Source organism: Balaenoptera physalus, assembly GCF_965194825.1.
Source record: "Balaenoptera physalus genome assembly, chromosome: 6".
NCBI lineage: Eukaryota > Metazoa > Chordata > Mammalia > Artiodactyla > Balaenopteridae > Balaenoptera > Balaenoptera physalus.
In genome coordinates this window covers 125436891-125463755 of record NC_138885.1, presented here as the reverse complement: position 1 = coordinate 125463755, position 26865 = coordinate 125436891, and the positions used below count along the sequence as shown (strand labels likewise).

General features: G+C 41.8%; 1 protein-coding gene across 7 annotated transcripts in view; it reads left to right on the top strand.

The window, feature by feature from the left end:
* The first annotated feature begins 338 nt into the window (after positions 1-338).
* The window catches only part of DOCK10 (dedicator of cytokinesis 10), a 281723-nt gene continuing 255196 nt past the window's right edge, over positions 339-26865 (top strand). For 5 of the 7 annotated variants that reach the window (XR_014264570.1, XM_082464593.1, XM_082464597.1 and 2 more), the window contains exon 1: positions 433-552. Coding sequence is in view for 2 of the 7 variants with exons in the window: in XM_082464595.1 (XP_082320721.1) it covers positions 430-552 (123 nt within the window). In the remaining 5 variants the exon portion in view is untranslated. Of the gene's footprint in view, positions 553-26865 lie in introns of all 7 variants that reach the window. The other 2 variants (XM_082464595.1, XM_082464594.1) reach the window with 1 other exon arrangement.

Sequence of the window (26865 nt, the reverse complement as noted above, 5' to 3'; positions counted from 1 at the left end):
CGGTGGGCAGGCCCCGCCCGGAGCCCCGCGGCCGCCGCCGCCCCGCGCCCCTCCCCCGCCACACGCCGGTCCCCGGGGCGGCGGGCACAGCCGCGGGTGGCCGGCTGAGCCCGTGGGTTGGCGCGGGCTGGAGCCGCCCCACGCGCGTCCCGCGGCCCCCGCTCCAGAGGCGCAGCAGCCGGGCCGGGGCCGCCTGCCGAGTTGGCCGCGCGCGCCCGGAGGAGCGCAGAGTTTGGAAAGTCGTCGCGAAGCTTCGGCGGAGCGCAGGGGGTGGGGGGTGTCAGAGAGAAAAACCCGCCTCTTGCGAGTAGAGCGAGGAAGGGGGCGGGGGGGGAGAGGCTCCGAGTTCCGCTTCCTGAACGGCGGTGGGTAGAAGAGGTCGGCGCCGGCGAGGGCGGCGGGACGCGCGCTCCGGGCCCGCGACGGGCGATGGCCAGCGAGCGGACCCGCAGGTTCACACGGAGCCTGCTGCGACCCGGGCAGGCGGCCGAGCTCCGGCACAGCGCCGCGTCCGCCGCCGCGGTGGCAGTCAGCAGCCGGCAGCAGCAGCGGGTGAGTGCGGCGCGTCCTCCGCGCCTCCCCGTGCGCCCCGGGCTGCTGGGGGCCCGAGCCCGGCCTCCCGGAGCCCTCGGCGCCCCGTTCCCTGCGGCCCCCGGCTCCCCCGCCCCCGCACGGCCTCCGCCGCCGCCTCGCCCGGGGCCGCCAGCGCCGCCTCCGCGAGGCAGCGGCACCGACGCGTGAGGACCGGGGGCACGTTTGGGGACCGCGGACACTCAGAGGGTCAGCCGCGCGGGCAGCAGAAGCGCAGCGTGGGAGAGGACGTGCCTGGGTTTGGGGGTGTGAGGAGGTGACGGGAACGCATCGCGAGCCCCGTGGGCGTTAGGTTGTGGGGTGCCAGAGACCCGAGGGGTGGGGAGTGTACGGAGCGGAACCCCTCGGTCCTCGGGTCTGCGCGCCCCCTTCACCCCTGGCGACTAGGGCGCAGGAGGAGAGGGTGTGATCCGAGGTCCTCGACCGGGCTGAAGCTGGGAACCTCACCTGAACGCTCTCGCGGAAATGAATGCACTTCTCACCCTCCTCCCTCCACGGGGTAAAAACCCACAAACCGCTTTATAGGAGTCCAGAAAGGGCTGAGGGAACAGCACTGGAGAAGACGTGGGTCGTTAAGTATCCAGTGGTTTCTGGTATTTTTCTAAGATGTTCGCAGGGTTCTCCCGCCAACTTTACTGGTTACTTCCTTATTGAAACGCCTTCTAAGAGAGCTGGGTGATTTCCGCGGGAAATCCCTGGGGCAGCAGCCAGGCGTTCTCATCTGATGCCCAAATCATATCCATACCTCCCCAGATGTTCCTAAGTTCCAGTAGGTGTCACACTCCGGGTTGGAAGTGTCAGGAGGAAGAAAAATGAACTCTTGTGGGAAAGGGAAGCGAGTGGGAACAGACTTAAAGCAAGACTAGGGTTCAGCAGCGACACTCTTGGCCTGCCTTTGCTGGACCGGAATCCCACGTTGTGGGTTTCATTTTACTTTTTGCCAGGAAATATCATTAGGAATTAAACGGCTTCTTTTAAGAGTGTCAAAGAAAGTGTTACTCTTGCAAGTCACCCATCAGGAGGGAGCCAAGAGCTGCCCAGAGCCAGTTCCCACAGCCAGGACTTTTCTCTAAAGCCAGAGGTCGGAAAGTTGAACAGAACGGAAGCTAATTGCCTGGCAGAGGAAAGAGGCATCAGATGCCCAAGAGGGTGAGGGTGATTGGAGTGTGAAATGAGTCAGGAGTCAGTGGCCAGGGTGCTTCTCTTTCACTTACCACTGGCTGCAGTCTGCAGGTACCCAGAGGGGATTTAACTGTTAGCAGACCCTGTGCCAGGGGCTGCCCTGGTTCTGATATCAGCATGCACATTTTCAAGGCAGGAAGGATAATCGGTCAAAAAGAACATTTGAAAAAAAGGTTCAGCTGGAGTAAAAATAGAGATAGTAAAATCTTCAGGCATGCATAGAACATAATTTTTACTTTGGAATGATTATTCAGGATTGTGGCTTTGTCATTGTATGCCATTTGCTTTAAGATAACTTTATTTTGCAGTTGATTCATTTTACCAAATCTCAGTAATGATCTGGTAGAGAAGTGCAGAGAAATAAGTAGCATTCAATTGGAATAAACAGCCCTAAATGTTGTTTTTGATTTTTGTTTTATTTTTAACAGGGTTCTCCTAGAGTTTTTGGAGCACTCGACTTTCCTTTAAAGAATATGTATCCTAGATACCTTTGTACGCAGACACACACATTACTTTCTCCAAATTGATGTCAGATTTGAAATCCTAGGGTATCTTGTCAAAATGAATAAGCCCAGTGTCTTAAAAAGAGCTGGGGGAAGGGATGATTCGCTGGGAAAGGTGTCCCTGCCCCCCTCCCCTCACTTCAGCACCGTGGCCAACACTCTGGAGCCAGCTTTTGCCAAGACATATCAAAGGATCTTACCCATCTAGTCAGGCAGCTTGGGCAGCGATTTTGGCAGCACGGAGTCATGTGCCTGGCATCCGTCCCATCAGTTAACTCTTAAAGGGAAACTGCAAAGTGATGCATTCTCTGAGGTGGCACCCAAACTCAGTGGGGTTCTGTGGGGCAGAGCATCCCTTTTGAACCTAAAACCTTGTAATTGGACTGTGCAGTGAAGATGAAGCTTAGCTTACATTGATCCACTTCCTTAAGACTCTTTGTGCTTGTTGCTTCAAGTCCTCAAATCCTAGTTGTCAAGGGAGAAAATGAATAGTCTGGGGGAAGAAGATTATGGGGAGCCCACTTAAGTACAGGAAGTGGAATAGTGTGTATTGGAGCAAGCTGTCATCTACTGAAAAAATATTTGAGACACACTAGAAAATCTTGCTGAGAAAACCTGTCTCACTGCTGGATTCATACAGTACCCTTTCTGAAATCTGTCTTCTGGGGACCGAAAATATAAATACAAAAAATATATAAGTATATATATAAATACATATATATCATACAAACATACACCTAATAGGACAGGAAATCTTCAAAATGTGTTTGGATTATGGAGATCAGAGAACGAAGAGATGCTGAGCGAGGGCATTTACCGGGAGGCCTACTTTTAGGGCAGTTGCTGAGGAAAGTAGAGGGGGATTCCAAAGCAATCTTGATTTTAGTTTTAACCCAAGGCACTGTAGTAGCTCAGATGCAGGCAGACTCCTAGTGAGGACCCACCTTATTCTGCATTCCTCTTAAGAAGAATAATGAGAAATCATCTGCACTCCCAAGTTCGCTGCAGCATTTTACACAATAGCCAAGATATCCCATTACAGTGGATATATAATATTCCATTGTGTGTGTGTGTGTGTGTGTACACACACACACATATTATTTAACCTTAAAAAAGAGGGAAATCGAAGGAAATCCTGCCATTTGTGTACATTATATTAAGTGAAATAAGTCAGACACAGAAAGACGAATACTACGTGAACTCACGTATGTGTGGAATCTAAAATGGTAAAACTCATAGATGCAGAGAGGAGAACAGTGGTTGCTGGAGTGGGGAAGGGAGCAGAAGGGGAAATGAGGAGATGGTCATCGAAGGGTACAGATTGGTCACCTCTGCACGATGAATGAGTTCTGGAGCTCCAATGTACAGCGTGGTGACAATAGTTGAAAATACTGTATTGTACACTTGAAATTTGCTAAGAGGATAGATCTTTAAATCTTCCCAACACACACACACACACACACACACACACAATGGTAACTAGGTAGAGGTGATGGATAAGTCATTTAACTTGATCGTGGTGATCTTCCCACGATACATCAAAACATCGAATTGTACTCCTTAAGTATATACAATTTTTATATGTCAAAGGTCTCTCAATGAAGTTGTTGGAAAAAAAAAAGAAGAGTGAGAACAATAGAGAACAATTATGAGCAAAAGCCATAGATTTTGAAAACAGAAATATTTCCTCCTTAGTTATCCTAAAATTTTTTCATAGAAAACAAATGAATCACAGCTCATGCAAAGGCCAATCTCAGGATCAAGCACAGCTTAAGTATTTCCTGACCGCCCCCCATTCATAGTAGTCCCACAAAGCAAACTTGTGTATCGCAGAATCTCAGTTCAAAAATGATTAGGAGCATTTCTCTCGTGTCAGGGCTTGAGTGTTTTGTTTCTTTTTGGTTGAATATACTACTGTGTTGGCCACAAAGTTGTAAGGCCACTAATTAGAGACTCTTTTTTGCTAAGAAGCTCTTCTTTTAAAATGTGTGAAGTGCATTGGTACTTTCACATGAATGAGTTCATCTAGATAGCTTTCTACAGTTGATTAAGCTATAAACATAGGATTGGTGCTCTTTTCTGCATATATATTATATTTGTTTGCGAGATATGGACTTTTATTTCTGGAACATGATTGGGTGGGTCACAGGAATGCAAGACTGAGTAACAGAGAGGGTAAGAACTAACTAGGGTCAGATGATGGGGAGGGAGCACTGAGGCAGGTGGAGGTTTACCAAACACCAACTAATCATCTGGTCAATTTTTGCCTAATGCCTTTTATGTGTTTCCTAGATGAGAACATACCACTTTATTTACATGTATTCTTTAGGACATTTACTCTACTGTTACACAAAAATTGCTCTGCAACTTATGTTTGAATTGTATCCAAATTTATTAATTTCTTTTAAAGAGGAAACATCCTGCTAAAAGCACCTGTACTTAATCAGTGTGTTTTCTCCCTCCCCACCCAGAAAGGCTAAGAGAGGAGAGTATTGATTCAGTATTCCCCCAAATTCCATATCCTCGCTTTGATTTGGTGTTTCCTAACTACCTCTGTTCCCCAGTGGTACTCCTTCTGATATTTTAGGCAGCTTTGAATAAGAAGCAGAACCTTTGACCAACTGAAGATTTCTGGTTGAGAAACTATGAATATGGAAACATGTTTACAGGGGCAGGAGGAATTCTTAGAAGGAAGACTTTCCTTCCCTCTGAACTTTGTGATATTTAATAGTTGAGAGTAAGAAGGGTTTTAAGAAATTGAGTGGGAGACACTAGAATTTCCAAAAACTCCAATGCGTGGAGTAAGAGTCACTGAAATGATGTGGGAAGTGATATTGAAGAAAAATGAAACACTTGTTTTACTGTCAGTGTCTAGAATGAAAGCAGTATGCAAAGCAGAGGCCTGTTTGTTTGGCATTCCCAGCACCGTCTTGTTCTGTTTCAGTTTTTTTTGACAGGGTTCTTCATAACAAGGGTGTTTACAGTTTAGCAGAAATCACAGGCTTTAGCACAAATCCCAATCCCACGTTTATGTTTTCAAATGAGGAAAGTCCCTAGCCTGGTGAAGAAGTCAACACAAACTTAGTTTACAAAATCAAGGTTGAATGTTATTATTGACTGTATCAACTCATGTTTTTGACTTCTCAAGGGCATTGCAGAGGTAACTTTAAAAATAAATGGTAACAACGGTGGGCTCTAGAGAACTTTTACATGGGTCAAAAATGAAAGAATGAATAAGCGTTTTCGTCTGTCTCTTTCTTTACAACCTTTTTCTCTAAGGCCTAGCATAAAAAAAGAGAGCAGTAATAGTTGTTATATAATAAACCATTTGTTGAGAACCTACAAAGTGCCTGACACAGCATTGTTTTATTTCTCAGAGCAATCCTATGATGAAGTCATTATAGTTACAGATTACAGAGGAGGCCATTGAGACTCACAGGGTTAATACCTTGCTCTGAGTTAAGTAACTGACATGGGACCTCTTTTGCATCCTGAATAGCAACCAGTTTTGTAACTGCTTCCAATAGCATCTCTAAGTTGGAAGACACAAGGATTTTACTTTGGTTAATGTTGCCTTTTGATGGGTAGCTCTACCAAAGGAAGAAGAACTCTGTCCTTCCTCCTGGCATTTCAGAGTACCCGTGAGGGGTCGCTTCAGTTTTCTTCTGAGGTTAGAAGCCACAGGAGAGGCTGTTCCAGGTACCCGTGTTAATAATAGATCTTCCCAAGACAACCGGAGCTCAGTGGTTAAGTCCTTAAAACATGAACTTACTTAGCTATCCCCATGCCATCTATCTGGCAAAGCCATAAGCGAATTGTGAAAGAGGGTGGAGTTAATCCTTCTCAAGTCCACTTCTCTCCCAGGATTGGCTGCTTCTCCGTTCTCAATCACTTCACCCACTCCAAGCAAGGGCCTGAAATTTTCCAGTGCATCGTGTGTCCTTGACGATGCATATTTCCATTTGACTGGGTTGTGCTGAGATTCTTTTCTCACACGCTATCTTATTCAAAGGAGTGATTCCAAGCGTCTTACAAAGATGCATGTAAGATAGCAGCAACGAAAAATATAGTAAGGAGGTAAAAAGCAATATTAGCAACAACAACAAAAAGCAGTGTTAGGAAAGGTCGATGTAGTCAGGAGCAGGTCAGTGGAGTAAGATCAGTATATAAAACGCCTGACCATTAAGTCCTGTAGTCTGGCTAAGGGTGCATCCTAGAGAACCAAGTCAAAGAGGAAAACATGATCAGCCGTGAGATTCAGAGGGCCATAAGATAAAAGAAGATAATTTGCTCTAGACATGGTCAGCTTTAACTTGTACTGAGACTCCAAAGACAAGATAGTCTTTTTTCTGTAATTTTTCACAAAGGGCAGCATGATGCAGTGATAGACCCTCATTCCTTAGAATGTGGTCCATGGGCCAGCATTGGCATCACCTGGTCATTAGAAATGCAGAATCCCTGGCTCTATACCTGACCTCCCGGATCAGAATGTGAATCTTAATAAGATCCTCTGATGATCTGTAAGCACATTGAAATGTGAGAAACACATACACACACACAAAGCTACAATTTTAGCCGTATTTTTGCAGTGTATTGTCAGGTAAAGGCAATTGTGTGAGGGTCTAGTACACCGTGGTTTATTCTGCAACTCTTTGAAAGAGCCTCTTGAGACAAAGATAAAGTTTAGACCACCTAAGGATAAAAATGAGATTTGTTCATTGCTAAGTGACTCTAGGGAAGTCCCTTGCTTATTTGCTTTGTATTTTCTCCTCCATCTAGCACCTTAATTGTAGAGTGAACTTAAGTTAAGCTTCTAGGTTAAGGAAAAAATTCTGTAACGTACATGACATAGTTGCAATGTGAATCTGCAAAAGTTCTCACCCTGGTTATAACCCTAAAGATGGGTTCCAGGATGAGGCCAGTGGCACCCCATTTACCAGAGAATTTGAAAGCAGAATCACTCCAACTCCGGTAGGACATGCAATGATGATTACTTATTGCTTTAGAAGATTTATGTTGCCATCATATTGAAACCCTTAGTTATTTGAAAGTAATTGGTTATATCAGAATATCTGATTGCTAGAATCAGAAAATGATGAACCTTTTTTCTTTCAGTCATTGACTCTCAGAAAAAAATGGTTTTTCTTGTTCTCATTTGAATGTCCTAAGGATGGGATTCCATGGAGTTAAAGACCTTGATTTCTCCACATGTTGTAATTAATGTGGTCCAGGACCCCTTTGATTGGCTGTCCTTTACCACCATCTTGGGACACTCTTTCCTCTCCACGACTGTGCAAGTTGAAGTTCCCTCGTGCAGTTTGAACCATTTGGCCGGTTTGGGAGTTGGTGTAGTAAACATCAGATCCCCTGAGACTGGAGACCAGAATTCCAGCCCTGGCTCTGTGACTCTTTGCTGAGTCACTTCCCTTTCTGGAGTCTCAGTTTCTTGATCTGTGAAATTAGGACATTAGATGATTGGGTCCTTGCATTTGCCCTTTCTCTGCCCCGGAGTTCTCACAGCTTCTCCTCCTTGTCCCTCAGGTTCTCAGATGTCATCTCCTCAGGAAGGTCATCTTGGATTCCCAAATGCAAGCATTTTGCCCAGCCGCCCTCTGCTACAGACATCTCTGGCTCATTACTGTGCTTCACTTTCCTCATAGCTCTTACCACAATCTAAAGAGATCTTTCTACTTATTTAATTTCTTATTTCTCTTTTCCAGGCTTTCTGCCTTCAAATATAAGTGCCATTGAGAGAAGGGAACGTGTCAATTTCACTACTTTTACGCTGTATTGACTATATGAAAATAAGGGGCGGGGGTCTCCCTTCCCACTGCAAATGAGTGCTTAAGGAAAGTCGGGAGAGTGGGCTGGGTGTACATCAGTGAGAAACTGTAGTGGAGTTATGACTTCAAAATGTCAAGGTTGTCAGTATCTGCTTATGATGTTCCTTGAGCCATCTTCTTCACGGTCTAGTTGGTAAGTGGCAGAAATGCAATTTAATAGAAAGATATTGAGCACATCCTATTATGTGCCAGGTACTTGACTCGTACAATCTCTTTTAATCCTCATGACAACCGTATGGGGAAGGATTTCTATTCCTATTTTATAGATGAGGAAAGAGGTGCTTGGAGATCAGGAACTTGCCCCAGATCAAATGACTGGTAATTGATGCATCCAGGAGTCACATGCAGGCAGTCTGACTCTGGAGTCTGTGTTCCCCACGATTAGTCTATTCTGAAGACCAGGTCCGCCAGGCAGACAGGCAGATCTCATTAAACATGCAGTTAGCACCCATGTGAGAGAGCAAAGAGAGAAAAGGAAACCTCAAGAGTACTAGCCATAGGAAGAGGTTTTTAAAAAGAGTTTCTCAACAAGAGAAGAGCTGCGGTTACTTTTGCTCTGCTGAGCAATTTTTCATTTATGACATCTCAGCAGAGTGGGATACTGGGAGTGACACCAACTTTGGACACTCCGTCAGTGTGGTTCTTTCCCCAGGACAGGACTGGCACGGAGCGTGTTAAACTATGCAAACAATGGCTCCTTCATCTCTTGAAAGGGGCATCATTTGATTCTTCTCCTTCTGTAGAAATACATTTCTGGCATGATATGCATGGCGTAGTTGCAGTTGCAGCATTACATCTGTTGCATTGTCTTTTGTAGTCTTGATTTGAATGTTCATGTTTACAAAGGAGAGGGTTTTTTTCCCACTGAAGTGAGATTTGTTCGCCTCTTATCATTCACAGCAGTGTCAGTGGGCTGGAAAGAAATGCTTGTGTTTGCTGGACTTGACATGTTGACCTACATTAAATGATGTAGAAATAATAAAATTTAGTGAATGTGACCGAGTTAGTGGCGATAGAGCAAAACACTTGCCTTTGAAAACGTTAATATTTGTAACTGGATTGCAGTGGAAGTGTCTGCCTCTGAGAATAGCAGAATTAATGGACCCGAATCATCAAAAGTTCCTTTAATTGTGCTGCTAAATGTGAAAATAGTCAGTTTTCCTAATTCAATTTCAGCACACCCTCCTCCCCTGACATGTGGAATTGGGGAAGTGAGGCAGCTCTCTACGGTAAACACCAAAATGGCAGAGTTTAACGATAGGGTGTGGAGGAGAGTCTACTGAAAAAGATGACACCATTTATGATGACCACAGTGAGCTTTTCTTCATACAATTATTTTAGTAATTACCAATCTCAATGACTAATCAAGGCTGTCAAAAGGACCAGTGACTTCGGGGCTTTCAAAACACACATTCTATAAACAGAACACAGGCCTGAACATCTGACTTGGCAAACAAGCAAACAAAAAAACTTAACAAAATTCACTATTCAATGAAATATGATAATTAAGTTATTTTCAAACACGGATTGTTTATTTGATTAGCTCTTAAAAGTCCCTTTGTCACACTCTTCAGAAGGAGAAAATGGGAATTAACTACAGCTGAGTAACCTTCACAAAAATGAAAGTGATGTCAGAGCTCAGTAGCTTTTTTGAAGAAGAAGATCCAAATCTGGAGAACTAATATTGCAAGTCATTTACTTTCATGTTTTTTACATTATTTATTTTAAAATCAGACATTTATTCAAAAGAGGATTTTATTTTCCAACGAAAAGTGTTCCAGTTTACTTTAAAGCCTGTATATCTACAATAGCTATAAAAGTTCCCTGTGTAACTGCCAGTAATAAAATTTATTGGCATACCAATATCCACAGATAAGATTCTTTCAGGACCTTTCTGAGTGCTAACAGGGAAGGTTCATTTATTAACTTCCATTTTTCCAAGTCAAAAGCCATTATGTGGTTGCTATTCAATCAATTTGAAAAATGTATCTTTTTATCATTAGGAAGCAATGGTTTCCAGGCTCTGTAACCTTGGCCATGTCTTTAAGCTTCTTTGGGTTTTAGTTTCCTTGTCTTTAAAATGATAAGATTGGACAGTAAAACCTTTAGATATGCCTTAGTTTTAAAAATCTAGGGAGTTATTATTCTTTTTAAGAGGTTTTCATAGATGGTTCAGTTTTTTTTTTCATTTTAATAACACCGTTATTGATTAAATAGCTGATTTTAGCAATAGGTAGAATGGCTCCAAATGATCTACAACCAAATTTGTATTTCAGAGATGAAAATGGTAGCACAAAGTGGTTATTTGAGGATGTAACGAAGGGAATAGCACTTATACACCCAAAGAACAGGGCTAGTGGCATCAGAATTGTCAGAAGGACAGCCAGCAGTGACAAAGGTGGGCAAGACAGGTTCCTCCGACTTGGTGGAGGCTCAGAGGCAAGCCTGTAACCTCATTTCCTGCTTTCTATTCCTGCAGAGAACTGTGGGCTCCATCTGCTTTAAGACCACGAGCTCTCTGGCTTAACGTCTGTGCCAGGCTCCTCTTAGCACCCACGTGACTATGGTATAGACCAGGGTGGGGGGAGTTTGAACCATCCTCCACGCTCCACACCTCTTCCCTGCCATTGAAAAGCAGTAAGAACCTCTTTTTTTTTTCAAGTTCTGTCTCTGTCACCTCCTTCTCACACCTGAGAAAGGTAGTATGATCTTTCCCTGTGATCTGTCTGGTGTGATTTCCGAGCTGTTGAAAAGACAGCAAAATCTTCCTTCCCAGATCATTCTCCTGGCAACCTGATCCCTAACAAGGTCCAGCGTATTTCCTTCAGCAGTTAGAAGTCAACCTTAAAGATACAAGATGGGACATTGACTTGAATTCACGCCCAAGTGTAAATCCATTCCCCAGCAGGTGTACCTTGGAAATCGCCTTTAGGATAAATGGGCGTAAGAATGGGAGGTTTGTACCAGAAATAACGTTTCATCCTTTACTGGTAACTAATCCGATCTCTGGCATGTAAATGCATGACACATGTCCCTGTTGCCTCCCCTGGAAATGGAGAACGAAGTGTGGTTCTGCCCTCACATTTCCAAAACCCTGAGAGACCTTCCGGATAAGCACTGTGGTTATTGTTTCCATATTTCCAGGACAGCAAGATGGCATACAGTAGTATTTACTAAATGCTTGTTAAATGTAAGAAAGAAGGTCACCCTTGGAGATGACAGAAGTACATGTTAGGCGTGTGAAAGGGAACCTAAGTGCCTGGTTTGCAGTAAAGAAATTCTCAGGTATGTTTTAGAAGAAATACTTTGGTGAACATCTGACTTGGCAAACAAGCGAACAAAAAAACTTGAACAAAATTTACTATTCAATGAAATATGATAATGAAGTACAAGCATATGGAATGTGCTCAGTTGTCACAAATTGAAGTATCCTGAATGGAACTGAATTCAAGATTCCCCCCAAAGGCTATTTAAAGATAAAAAAATAAATTAAAATGTTAATTGGCATGAACGGATGCTCTTGGATAAATAAGACTCAGCCCAGCAGGTGCTAGTGTTGTTCTAACACCAGCCCCTCCCCTTGTGGGCGCCTCAGTGGCACACACAGGCTTCACTGTTCGGCCAGGGGTGTCACTGTCATTCCCTCAGATGCTGTTAGCAGTCACAAGGCTGGGACAGAATAAAACTCTGGGCGGGCTGCAGAAAATGATTGATTCAAATGCAGGAAGTGTGGGCGACAGAGTTTGGGCAGCCGTCCGTCCCCAGTCCCATGATGAAGAGTGTTTTATGTTTTCAAGAAAACACTTCATAAATCACCAGAGCTGGATGAGGTTATCAGTGAATGTGAGTGCTATTTTAGTTCTTAAAAACTCTGCTGCTTTTCTTTAAGTCAAGGAGCTTTCCTGACACTGTTTCAGAGGGTTGTAATAACTGTGCTCTATGTTCTCTTTTTAATTCCAATTTTCATCTAATAGTCTCTTTTTACAGCTGTACTTTGAAAACCTTTATTAACTTGATAACTCAAAATATAGAAAATAATGGAAAAATAAAAACAGTGATCACCGATAATCTCACCACCCACTGGTAACAGCTTTTGGTGTGTTTATTTTAAACATTTGTCTGTTCACAAAAATATCCTTTGACACACGTTTAAGCTAATAGTGAATATTTAAATTTTTCACGTGTGTTCAGTGATTCAAGCTCAATTTCGTCCTGAGAATTCTTTCTTCTGGTGTTTGTGTATACCAACTCCACGTGAAATGTATGTTGGGAATGAGAAAAGAGAAATTGGGCTACATTTCTTGGTGTCCTATCATCATAAACATTTAGACCTAGAGGAAAAAGTCTAAAATAGATCAGGAAGTTGAGTCACAGGGAGGTTGAAGGTGGATATGGTCAGGGTGACCGAGCAAGGTTGATGATCTCAGACCCAGTGCCTTTTCTCCCTCAGCCCAGGGCACCATCAGCAGCCAGAAGTATAATTTAATATCATAAAACGAAAGTCTAGAATTTTACTCAGATTTCTATGGGGCTTTCCAGTAAAAGCGAATAAGCCTTAAAGCCAATAGAACACCGCTTTCAAAGGAGTTTAAACAGTAAACACACACTTAACCTGTGCGTACACACGTGGCTTACTTCCTGAACATGTGAGGGGGGTGTTACCTGTTGCTGCTGAGACTCTATGACCTGTGTTTAGCAGCAGGTTGAAGTTGTGGGTCTCTGATTTGTGAGCGCACCGGAAGGGCGCGGTTGTGCCCTTGGGCTTGTGCCGTTCCTGTAAGCTGGCACTGATGCCTTTTGCTGCCACCTTGAGTGATCTGAATGGTGACACGTGATCTCTCAGGGCCCAAAGAAATGATCAGAACTTGACCGAGTCTGGGCTTCTGTGACTTTGTGGAGACACCAGCACTGTCACTAGATTTCTATTGCTGCCATAACAAAATTACTACAGATTTGTGGCTTAAATAACACAGATATATTATCTTCCCGTAACGTAGGTAGGAAGTCCACAGCAGTCTCCCCAGGCTAACATCAAGGTGTCAAAAGGGCTGAGTACTTTTCCGCAGGCTGGAGGGGAAAATGTGTTTCCTGCTCATGCGGGTTGTTGGCGGAACTTCTTGTGACCGTAGGGTCAAGGTACCTGTTTTCTTGCTGGATGAAAACTGAAGGCCATTTCCAACTTCTAGACACCAACAGATTCCTCGGCCATGGCCCCTTCTTCCATCTTCAAGGCCAGCAATGGTGGATCAAGTCCTGTGTGTATCACATCTCTCTGACTCATTCTTCTGTTTTCCTCTTTTGCTGTTAAGGACTCGTGTGGTTATGTTGAGCCCTCTGGATAATGCAGGATACTCTCCCCATTTCAATATCCTTAACCTTAATCACATTTGCAAAGTCCCCCTTTCCGGGAAAGTTAGCATACTACCGGATTCTGGGAATCAGGAGGTGGACATCTTTGGGGATCCTATCACAAATTCATTTAGAAGGATTATTAAAAGGACAAATTCTTCCCCAAGTACCCCCTGAATTCCCTCTGTTGGAGGTCGGTTTAGGGCCTAGTCTCTGACCAGGCCTCATTATTTTATGTGAGAGTAACTCTGACCCAGGTAGATCTCAAACCTACCAGACCCGGAACTTCCTTCTCCATATTGTCTTTAGTTTCATGTACTGAGGACCCTGGTGGGCAGGACCAAATATTCTGTGCAGCAGTTCCAGACAAGCCGTCTACAACTTTGTGTACATGGACTCAATAACCGTTACTCAGAAACAGAGGCTGAAACTATCTTTTATCATTTTACCTAATGGCTAAAAGAACCATTTAACACAAGCAGTCTTATTCAAAATGGCATCTTTGATTCATTAATAAGCAGAGACTCAGTACATTTTGGGGCACAGAAGAGTGGATCAAGAATTCCTCAATATATTTTCAGATCACTGAATACCTGTAGGGAAAAATGGACCACTTAATGTTGGAATTCACCAGGGATCTAGCCTTAGACCTTCTTTTCTCTGTCTCTCCCCAAAAAACCTCCCTCCTTGGTTCATCCTCCCACAGATTCAACAACTCGCTTATGCACTGATGTTTCCAACTCTGTCTCTACTTCATGCTCTGTATCTGAGCCCTGCCTATTGATGCCTGTATTTTGGAGTCCCCTAGCTACTTCAAACTCAACAGGATCCATATCGAATACATTTTTTCTTGCCTCATAAATCTGTTCTTCTTTTTTCCTGAGTTTTACATCTCAGTTGATCCTTTAATCTCAAACTGAAGCCACGCTGAATTCTTTCCATTCCCTGCCACCCTGCAGGGGATCACGCTCCAAGTGCTGACAGCTCTACATCCTAAGTATTTAAAGCATCGCCCTGACCATAGTGATCTAGGTAAGTCGCTCGCGATTTCTTCCCCAGTGCAATTGTCTTTTGCAATGTCCTTGAGGTTTTTATCCAGCGTTCTAACTACTTCCCGTCTCTGGTCTCCCCACCCAGCCATCCACCTTCCACACTTCATCTACCTTATCTCGTGAGCACAGACTTCTGATCATGATATGTTTCTTCCTGAGTGCCATTCATGCTCTTGATGACTGCCCCAGTGGATTCAATCTCACCTGGTTCCAAACTACCTTTCCAGCCTCACTTTCCATTAGGTTCTTTCCTCGCTACGCACTATAGCCACTTAAGGTTCTGGGCGTTTCCTACGGATGCTGTGCACTTTTATGCCACCGGCTGCTCTTTTTTCTCATCTTGTTCAGCTCCTACTTGCCTTTCAAGACCCAGCCCTTCACCTGTTACCCTCCCTAAATCTATAGGCAAACAATCTCTTCCTCTCCTGAGTTTCCATAGCACTTCTTGAATATGTGATTTACTTTTCATTGTAATCGCTTACTTATTGTCTCACCTCATCGGACAGTTAGTTTTATCATAATGTAATAAATGACTGGAGAGATGTCTGTGCATATTTACAGTTCTTTTAAATATTCTAACCACTCCATGTTCTTTTGAAAGGGAAATGCACTGCAAATATTGTCGTGCAAGAGAAGCAGTAAGGCATTACCTTTCTTTTCCTTACTTAGATGCTTAAATATTACCTAGCTTTGCAAATAATAGCCCAGCATTCAGTTCAATGCTTCTGAAAAAAAAATGAAACCGGTTCAGAGATTTTTTAAAAGGACCCATTTTAATTATTGCCTTTCAAGAATGGATGTGGCTGTGAGGAGAAATTGCATTTTCGGTCTGCGATTTCTTTATTTTTCAAAGCGCACACCCTATCATTTCTCATTGAACATGTCTAACATTTCCAAATATTTTTTTCTAGTTGCAGTGAGTTACAATAAATTGGACATTAAATTTTTACGAATTATCCAGTTTGCTGGGGGAAATACAGACACGTTAAATTGCCCCAGTGCCACCATTGAAAATCCTTGATGTGGTAGTTCCGGACCCCAGCCTCCCTTTGCTCCCTTGTCAAAGGCCCAGGGGCCACCTCTGAGCACCTGGTGTGCAACATGCACCTGTGAGGCACAGCCCTGACTGGGTCTTTCCCAGCCCAGAAGGCTCTTTTCTCCCTCACCTGTCTTCTCACACATCAGTTCCTCCAGGGACCCTTCCCTCTTCTCCAGCCAAACCCTGAAAGCTTGAGTTGCACTGGGTACCACCTTCTGTGGCAAATATGGGTTTCCTGGTTATAAACTATGAATGCTTCCTATATAAAAAGAATATCTAGAGCACATGTTTATTCCTGAAAGACTACAAATGAAAGTGTTGTTTATGAAACGCTGTGAGCAGCACCTTCACAGGCCTCTGTCTGCCTCTCCTCATCTCAAACTCCTCCTTCCTGGGAAGGAGCCACTAAGCAAAATGTCCTCAGTATTCATTCCCCTGCTTCGTTGTTTCCTTTTCCTTTTTTATTTTGAGGAGCATTCAGATTTACTTTTTTTAACATCTTTATTGGAGCATAATTGCTTTACAATGGTGTGTTAGTTGCTGCTGTATAACAAAGTGAATCAGCTATACATATACATATATCCTCATATCCCCTCCCTCTTGCGTCTCCCTCCTACCCTCCCTATCCCACCCCTCTAGGTGGTCACAAAGCACCGAGCTGATCTCCCTGTGCTGTGAGGCTGCTTCACACTAGCTATCTATTTTGCATTTGGTAGTGTTTATATGTCCATGCAACTCACTTCATCCCAGCTTCCCCTTCCCCCTCCCCGTGTCCTCAAGTCCATTCTCTACGTCTGTGTCTTTATTCCTGTCCTGCCCCTAGGTTCATCGGAACCATTTTTTTTTTTTTTTTTTTTTAGATTCCATATATATGTGTTAGAATACAGTATTTGTTTTTCTCTTTCTGACTTACTTCATTCTGTATGACAGACTCTAGGTCCATCCACCTCACTACAAATAACTCAATTTCGTTTCTTTTTATGGCTGAGTAATATTCCATTGTATATATGTGCCACATCTTCTTTATCCATTCATCTGTCGATGGACACTTAGGTTGCTTCCATGTCTTGGCTATTGTAAATAGAGCTGCAATGAACGTTGCGGTACATGACTCTTTTTGAATTATGGTTTTCTCAGGGTATATGCCCAGTAGTGGGATTGCTGGGTCGTATGGTAGTTCTATTTTTAGTTTTTTAAGGAACCTCCATACTGTTCTCCATAGTGGCTATATCAATTTACATTCCCACAGCAGTGCAAGAGGGTTCCCTTTTCTCCACACCCTCTCCAGCATTTATTGTTTGTAGATTTTTTGATGATGGCCATTCTGACTGGTGTGAGGTGATACCTCATTGTAGTTCTGACTTGCATTTCTCTAATGATTAGTGATGTTGAGCATCCTTTCATGTGTTTGTTGGCAATCGGTATATCTTCTTTGGAGAAATGTCTATTTAGGTCTTCTGCACATTTTTGGATTGGGTTGTGTTTTTTTTGATATTGAGCTGCATGAGCGGCCTGTATATTTTGAAGATTAATCCTTTGTCAGTTGCTTCATTTGCAAATATCTTCTCCCATTCTGAGGGTTGTCTTTTTGTCTTGTTTATGGTTTCCTTTGCTGTGCAAAAGCTTTTAAGTTTCATTAGGTCCCATTTGTTTATTTTTGTTTTTGTTTCCATTTCTCTAGGAGGTGGGTCAAAAAGGATCTTGCTGTGATTTATGTCATAAAGTGTTCTGCCTATGTTTTCCTCTAAGAGTTTTATAGTGTCTGGCCTTACATTTAGGTCTTTAATCCGTTTTGAGGTTTTTTTTGTGTATGGTGTTAGGTAGTGTTCTAATTTCATTCTTTTACATGTAGCTGTCCAGTTTTCCCAGCACCACTTATTGAAGAGGCTGTCTTTTCTCCATTGTATATTCTTGCCTCCTTTATCAAAAATAAGGTGACCATATGTGCATGCTTTTATCTCTGGGCTTTCTATCCTGTTCCATTGATCTAACTTTTTTCTGGTTTTATGTTTATCTTAGTTTAGTATTTAGAGTTTATTATCATTGGTAGATTTGTTTATTGATTTGGTTGCTCTCTTTTTTTTTTATGTATAGATATATATATATATTTTTTTCCTTTTTCTCTTTTTGTGAGTGTGTATGTGTATGCTTCTTTGTGTGATTTTGTCTGTATAGCTTTGCTTTTACCATTTGTCCTAGGGTTCTGTCTGTCTGGGTTTTTTTTGTTTTTTAGTATAGTTTTTAGCACTTGTTATCATTGGCAGATTTATTAAAAAGTAAAAAGTAGTGGAAAAATCTCATATACCCTTCTCACTGAGATTCCCCAAATCTTAACATTTTACCACACTTAATATTAATCATTCTCTCTCTCTCTTTCTCCCTCCAAGCTCTTTTTGCCTCTCTGTTTCTCTCTCTGTCTCTTTAACACACACACACATACACATACACACACACATACACACACACACACAATATTGTTTTCCTGAAATGTATGAGAATAAATGGCATACATGATACCCTTTTACCTCAAAATACTCCTTCAGGAATATTTCTTAAAGCAGTTCTCTTACATACCTATACTAGAATGATCAAAATCAAGAAATTAACATTGAGACAATAATAGTATCTAGCCCATAGATCTTCTTAAGATTTTGCCAATTGACCCACTGTTTTTTTTTTTCTGGTCCAGGATCCAAGGATGACATTGCATTTAGCTGTCACATCTGTTTAGTTTTCTTTCATTGGAACAGTTTCTCAGTCTTTCTGTGTCTTTCTTGACCTTGACACTTTGAACAACACAGGTCCATTGCTTCGTAGAATGGCCGTCAGTCTGGTTTTATACAGATGCATTCTCACGATTAGATTCAAGCCAAGCTGTTTGGGGCAGGTATGTAGCAGAAGCCGTGGGGTATCCTCAGTGCAGCCTGTGGGGGGAGGCATGATGTCAATTTGTCCCATTGCTGGTCACTTAGTTGTGACGGTGTCTGCCATGTTTATCCTCTAAAGTTACTAGGTTCCTGCCTTAGTCAACTTGAGCAGCTATAACAAAACACCATGGACCCGGGGGTTTAAACAACAAACATTTATTTCTCACAGTTCTGGAGGCTGGGAAGTCCAAGATTAAGACACAGGCAGGTCTAGGGTCTGATGAGCGTTCTCCTCATTTGCAGAATGCCATTGTCTCAGTGCATCCTCACGTGGTGGAGAGCTGAGACGGAAGCAAGCTGTCTGGTGTCTCTTAAAATGTCATTAATCCCGTCACTAGGACTTCACCTCCATGACCTAATTACCTCCCAAAGGCCCCGTCCCCAAATATCACATTGGGAGACTAGGGTTTCAACAAAAAATTTGGGCTGGTGGGTGGGGGAACACTAGCATTCAACCCATAGCAGTTCCCTCTGTAATAAACCAGTAACTTGTAGGGAGACCCTCTGAGACCCTCCTCTGTTTCTCCTTATACTTTAGCCACTGTTTTAGCATCTGGAGATGACACTTTCCTAAAGTAGTTATTTCTATGAATGGACATTTAGGTTATCTCCATTTTTGGTTTTGTTGTTTGCTATTTTAAATCTCCTGATGCACAAATGCAGGGACTTCTCCAGGGCACACCTTCTTTAACTTCAGCAATGCTGCCAGATCGTCTCCAAAAAGACCATATCGCTTTCTATTCTCACACACACTTCTTAAAGTTACTGTCAAGGCTTCTTGATTTTTGCTGGTTTACTGGGTAAGATGGCATCCTGTTGCTGATTTTATTTGCATTTCCCTGTTCACAAAGTAGAGCATCTTTTTATATGTTTACTCACTATTCTTGTTTCTTTTTCAAGCTGACAATTTAGCATATATTTGGGAGATTTGAGTTTATATCAATAAGTATTCCAAAGATTAAAGGTAGGATGATTATTAGAAGTTTTTTGGTAGAGGAAATTTTTTGAATTTAAGTTGCATTTTGAAGTTTTGTTAGCATTTTCTCAAAACTCTGTTGGTAATTAGGATCAGTCCTCTTCCACCATCAAGTTCATGGACTTCATTATTCACTACATAAGTGTCCTGTATAAAATTCTCATAATGAAATTCACAACAATAAATGCAAGCAGGTGTTTCCATTTAAGAAACTTACATTTATTTGAACTTTTGCTCAAATCTAGGGACAGAAGGGCTATTTGGCCCACAGACTTTCCTGGCCCCAAGCATCTCTTTTGCAAATGTTTTGTTTAAATCAAACTGAACTGAACAATATAAAAATGTTTGAGTTTGAAGTTGTAGTAAATACCCAGCCTGAAGTCTCAATTTTTTTCCGGCACCACTTCTGGTAGGAGTATATAGTTTTATATTAGAAGATTCTTTTAGACTTTCAGTTTAGGTTAACAGTTAAATTCTACACTTGTATGAAAATGTGTGGTTTTGCAAGTGAGTTTGATATAAAAGAACGGCTCGTTTTTACTGTCACAGGGCTGCTGTTGATCAGGATTGTGACGTGGAGCTGGGTGTGGGGACCCTATGGTATGGGTTCTGGCAAAATTAAGCCTTCAAGGAATAAGCGAAAGGGCACCTGCAGAAATGGAGCTGGCAGCTCAGTCTGACCTAACCAGAGTAACGGACTGAGTGATTAAGTAACTTACTCAAGATTACACAATTTTAAATGGTAGAGGGAGCTCGCAAGCTCCAGAACTCACAGTCTTAGCTACTCTCTTGTAAAATACTGTGCGTGTGTGTGTGTGTGTGTATGGACATTACAACATTATGCATTTTGGAGCATAATGTTAAAAATGCATAATTAGGAAAATGCCATTTTTAACGTTATTGAGTGTAGAATCCAACCTGATTTGTGTCTTTTTGTCACTTAATAATTGGCAAAGCAGTTTCTACAAAAGTTCATTAAAAATAACTTATTGGGGGCTTCCCTGGTGGCGCAGTGGTTGAGAATCTGCCTGCCAATGCAGGGGACACGGGTTCGAGCCCTGGTCTGGGAAGATCCCATGTGCCGCGGAGCAAGTAGGCCTGTGAGCCACAACTACTGAGCCTGCGCGTCTGGAGCCTGTGCTCCGCAACAAGAGAGGCCGCGATAGTGAGAGGCCCACGCACTGCAATGAAGAGTGGCCCCCGCTTGCCACAACTAGAGAAAGCCCTCGCACAGAAACGAAGACCCAACACAGCCAAAAATAAATAAATAAAATAAAGAATTATTAAAAAAAAAAAAAAGTAAAGAAAAACCTCATGGTGCACTCATTTAAAAAAATAAATAAATAACTTATTGAAATGAAAATATTTACAACTTTGTAGACCATCCTAAATTATTCAATGTCTGGGTCCCATCTTCGTGTTATGTGGTGAACTTCCAACTGATCAAGTTCCCAAAGTTAGCTCGTGATTTCTCTGCTGCTTTGCCAATGTGTTCACCATCTTTTATCTTGGTCTTTGCTGTGACTCATCTGTTCTGCTCTATAGAATATATTGACCACAGATGAATATAAAACCATACCAGTTTTGTTATGCTGACATGTCGATTTATCTCTAGGAGTGGCCTTGAGATTCCTGAAGAGCACAGGCACTCAAATTTGTATGTCTTGGAGAAGAGCTGGGAGAGAAATAAAACAAACAAACAAAACAACAACAGACCCTTATGACTCTGTCTTCTACCCTCTATCCCAACTGAATTAGGAAATCAAATTGCAGATTCAAAAAAGCTGAAGTCTACTAATATATATGATCATATACAGGAAGTAGCAATCTGCTGCAAGTATTTGATGTGCGAACCTCACCACAGAATAGAATGAAGCTCCACCCCAGAGGGTGCAAGGTCTTCAGGGATAAATCCTCTCCGGAGTTTCTCTTTTTTCCACATTTCTCTCGTCTTCTTAACAACATGTTTTAAACAAATAACATTCATTCAAATAAACAGTAAGGGCAGTTTTGAATGGGGAAATAGTCATAAATGGGCATCCTGCGTTGGGTAGGTAGGTCCATAGATTGGGGTGAGGAGGCTTTAGAATTTGCATAGCTTAAGTGGAAATGAAAGATTGATGAACTGATGATTTACTCACTGTTTAACCAACTGCCTAGTAGTCTTGTCAAGTTCTCTGATGGACACAGGATATACTGCTGAACACAATGTTTAGGATTGCTGCCATTTATTGGTCCCTGCCACATTAGTTGTTCAGCACAAGACACAGCTCTCCAACTCCCCTCGCATTCAGAAAACTCCCTTGACTTTTGCTCAACTCTCCCCCAAAGTGAGTTCCTGAAACAAATTGCTGCTTGTTTTATCTTCACAGATGTGTTTAAAGCCAGTGAATATAAACAGTACATTTCTGTGTCACATATGCATTCCATCACATTTATGGAGTTGTCTTCATACAAGTGCAAGAGGGGTGTGTATGTGTCTGAAACACAAGATTCTTGGGAATCTAAACCAATTTTATTTTCTTTAATAGGAGGAAATGCTCCAGTGTGTCTTAGAAATTAGATTGCTGAGGATGGAGATTGTCCTAAGTGATAGCAAATGTTGTTTCATTCATCTCATGTTGAGATGCTTGCAACACATTTTTAGAAAATGACATCATTTTATGATTGCCATCAAGTTGACAAATTGTCCCTTAGAATCTTAAAATAGCTACCTCTACTCAGAGGAGAGGAACCCTGCAAAATCCATCATAGCCATCAATGTCACTTTTGTTCATCCACATAATGTAATAAAGTATGATTTTTGGAGAACCATCATAATAAAACAAGTATAGGGGAAGTTGCTTCTAAAATATTATATGTTGCTGTGTTAAATTGTTCGGCAGAAAAAAATCCTTTGTTTCGTGATTAGCTCATGATTTCTCTGCTGCTTTGCCAATGTGTTCACCATCTTTTATCTTGGTCTTTGCTGTGACTCATCTGTTCTGCTCTATAGAATATATTGACCACAGATGAATATAAATGTATGTCTTATTCTCAACAAAATGTCGAGGACATATAGTTCAAAGTGTTATGCCTCCTTTTTTAAAAATATGACATACTTTAATATCGATTTCAAGACTATTCACTTATGAATCATTACAAACGTGAGGGTTATAAAGTAGGAGAGCAAAATAACATTAGATTGTTGGCAGTTTCAAATTATGAAAAGACATAGAGGTAAGTGCTCTGTCTGTGTAGACAAATAGCTATATATATGTTGAGTCTGTATCTCTGACTGATCTAGATTCATAAGGAATTAGGCACGAGAACAACATATGGATGGCAGATATGCCTGTAATTGACACCCGTGTCTTCAGGCTTCAGCTTGTTGGTTTAGCTTTATCAATTGGTCACATCGCTTGACTGAAAGCATGGGAACTTACCTAAATTATACTCAGATTTTGGCTGCTGATTCTCATTTAATGGTTGTGAAATCAGTAGACCATGCTTTGCAGAATGAGAACCTAACATTAAATACTTTCAATCTTCTTATTCACCCTCACATTCCAGCCTGATACCCAAGCCAGAGCTCAGGGCTGTGTTTGCTAAGGCGCTCCCAGCGATGAGAGGATAAACCATCCACTTCAGAATGGAAGACCTGGAGGCAGAGAAATGTGGTGCAGGCCACTGTGTTTGACAGCAAATAGTAGGCATTGAACAGCTGGAGACAAATGGAAGCCAGGAGGGAGTAGATGCCAGGAGTAGCAAAAATGGGTTTAAAGAAGAAAACCAGGCAGGAGCATGGGACACTGAAGTGGGGTTGGCTTGGAGACTTGTATCTCAGCCAGGAAAACAAAATTAAACCATGCTCTCTTGAGCTTTGAAGTTGCCAACCACCAAATTCACAGTTGTCTTCTTTTTCGTTAACCATGAGACTGCTTCAGATCTTGGAAACCCAGAGCCTGTATTAGTTGGGAAATGTGGTATTTCTCCATATCCATTCAGGAAACTACCACATCATGTGGTCAGGGTGACAGCCTTTACTCATTCAAAATCCCACACATCGTAGCAGGGGTCCTGAGCATACGGAGGCCTGCACAGGCAGAGAACCTGATGAACAAACTGTAAGATGATTGGTCTCCACTGTGGCCCAACCCATAAGGCTGTTTTCTCTCTTACATAATTACCAAAGTGTTCTTAACAATTCAAAAGGAAAGGTTTAGAAAATGGACAGGCACTCAAAAATAGATTGTTGCTAATTGGTAACAGAGCTTTTTTTTTTTTTTTTAACATCTTTATTGGAGTATAATTGCTTTACGATGGTGTGTTAGTTTCTGCTGTATAACAAAGTGAATCAGCTATACGTAAACATATATCCCCATATCCCCTCCCTCTTGCATCTGCCTCCCACCCTCCCTATCCCACCCCTCTAGGTGGTCACAAAGCACTGAGCTGATCTCCCTGTGCTATGTGGCTACTTCCCACTAACTATCTACTTTACATTTGGTAGTGTATATATGTCCATGCCACTCTCACTTCATCCCAGCTTACCCTTCCCCCTCCCCGTGTCCTCATATCTATTCTCTACGTCTGCGTCTTTATTCCTATCCTGCCCCTAGGTTCTTCAGAACCTTTTTTTTTTTTTTTTTTAGATTCCATATATATGTGTTAGCATACGGTATTTGTTTTTCTCTTTCTGACTTACTTCACTCTGTATGACAGACTGGGCATATACCCTGAGAAAACCATAATTCAAAAAGAGTCATGTACCGCAATGTTCACTGCAGCTCTGTTTACAATAGCCAGGACATGGAAGCAACCTAAGTGTCCATTTACAGGTGAATGGATAAAGAAGATGTGGCGCATATATACAATGGAATATTACTCAGCCATAAAAAGAAACGAAATTGTGTTATTTGTAGTGAGGTGGATGGACCTAGAGTCTGTCATACAGGGTAACAGAGCTTTACATACATTTACATGATAGCTTGGAAAGGCCTAGAATTCCCCCCCAATTTCTGCTGCAATTTGGTGCCCTTCCATGAAACCAACTGAATGCTCTGTCCTAGGGAGAGAGTGATGGTTAAGATGGGATGCACACTGCTCATTTCACAGCCCCCTGATTCAGTCCTGCAAGGAATGGCAACTCACCATTCCTTCCACACCAATCCCTGGGTCAGCACTTCTCCCTTTCAGCTGTTCAGAAACAGAGATGAACAATTTAGTCCCCATGATTGAGACGATACGCAGAAGAGAATAGAGGAGACTAAATATTTTGTTTAAAATATTGGCTATAAAAAAGGCTTCCTCATGCACTGTATTTTTCTTTGAAAATGTATGAATTCAGCACTTGGAAAGCAAGTTGTCACCTCAGTAAAGTATTCCTTAAAGCTTTCTTTCTATAGGGAATCCAGTCAAACTTGAGATGTGGCACAGCTCTAACCTAGGGCCCACCTCACCATGACCATGAATGCATGTTGTTCCAGCAGAGTAGCTGACATGGAGAGGCAGGCAATGGGGGCTGGCAACCAGACAGTGACCTCTGTTCTCTGTTGGCAGGGATAAGGAAGAACAGATGCAATTATAAATAGAATTAGAGCCCAAACCAGGATTCCTTGGATAACTCAGTCAACACAAGGTTTTGTTTGATTCAATTTTCTAGATGATTTCATCAATGATTCACCTAACTTTGTTAGTGGAGATCTAAGCAGAGAGCCAGCTTAAACATATTCTGCACAACCAGCATTTCCTTTTTGCTTTTTTTGAGTGGTAGGCGTATCTCCAATTATTGGCTTCTTTGGCTAGACAGTGTTGTTCACATTTTTTTTTTTTTGACAAAGCAGAAAAAAAATCACTAAGAGACTCTGTTTAGAAATCTAAAAGAAAATGGACAAGCTGGAGAAGTAGTCATGCTGAATAATTACCTTAGATGTTTTACCGAAATGGCATACCAGGCCAGACTGCCGGATCAATCAATCAGTCTTTGACTCTCTCTCTCTCTGTTGCCCTGTTTCTCTCACTACAATGTCATTTTATTTCTGTTTCTTTCCATATAACTTGTGACTCTTTGCATGAACAGTGAGATTTGTTTCTCTGGCTAAGCTGTCTTCAAAAATAAAAGTTGGATGGTTAATTCCATCCTAAACTGATCTTTTTGACGGACTCATGATGTACAACCTTTGCAAATGCATATCAAAGGCCCAAAGCTGGACTGAATGATCCAACCACTCTTGCCATTTCCTAAAAGTGAAATTATTGGATAACAGATTTAGTTAAGAAATCCTTTCAAAAGTTTTTCTGGGTTTAATTTTAGTCTTCTTCGGGCTTTAGCTTGGAAAGTTAAAAATATAAGTAAGAGGATTTGCTATTTAGGAAAGAATGTACATTTAAATAATACCAACACCTAGATTTTTAATAACATATTTGCCTTCTTGCTCATATCAATCAACATGAAACTTTCTCTTTTTTAGTCAAAAGCTTCTGTACAGATACAAATTATGACATATTATTAAAAGTGACCCATGTTTTGAGTATTAAATCTAAGAAGTTGTCTATATATTGTAAGTCCAAATAAAAACAAAGTCTTGACATGTAGACCAACTATTTTATTTTTCATTTTTACTTGCATATTTTATATAATAAAGGCCATAGTAAGACATTTAGAAAGCAAATTATATGCTAGTGACAAACCTGTTAACAAGACCCATTAAAGCTATCTGACTCTAACGAAGCAGCCATGATAGACTTGAGTACAAACACAAATAGTACATAATGTTTTATGGTTTTATAGTTTGCAAATAATTTTAAGATGGGATTATCTTAAAATAATCCCATCTCATTTAAGTCTCAGCAAAAACTCTAGGATGGGGAAACTGAAGCTTAAAAAGTCTGAGTGAAATTTCTGGCCCAAATGTTCTTATTCTGGCTGATCAGTTTTCTTTTTAGTTAGTGATATTTTATTTTATTTAGTTGACATTTCAAGGCCCCTACTCCACCTTTCCTATCCCTATCAGGTGTAAAGATTTTTAAAAGTCTTTCAAATAAAAATAGAAATGAAACAGAAACACAGAGCAGTAAGGGGGACTGGAAACAAGAAACAGGTGGCAGAACTGGAAATAGAACAGGGGTATTGGCTCTGAGCAATGGGTGTTCATTCAAGGTGGGCATCTGAAATCAGACTCAAAACTGGAAACCAGGAATTGGAATGGAGCTTCAGTGTCCTTGAATAAGCTTGGAAAAAGCCACCATCCCTGTCCCATTCCTAAGAGCCATATTCCTTAAACACAGCTTCTCAGCCTTGGCCGGTCTACCAGCTGGCCTGGATCTTGCGTCTCTCCAGTCACCATGTGATGGAGTTACCAGGCCCGGGTGGAAAGTGAGATGACCCCCTACTCTGACTCGAGTCTGCATGCTAAAATGCC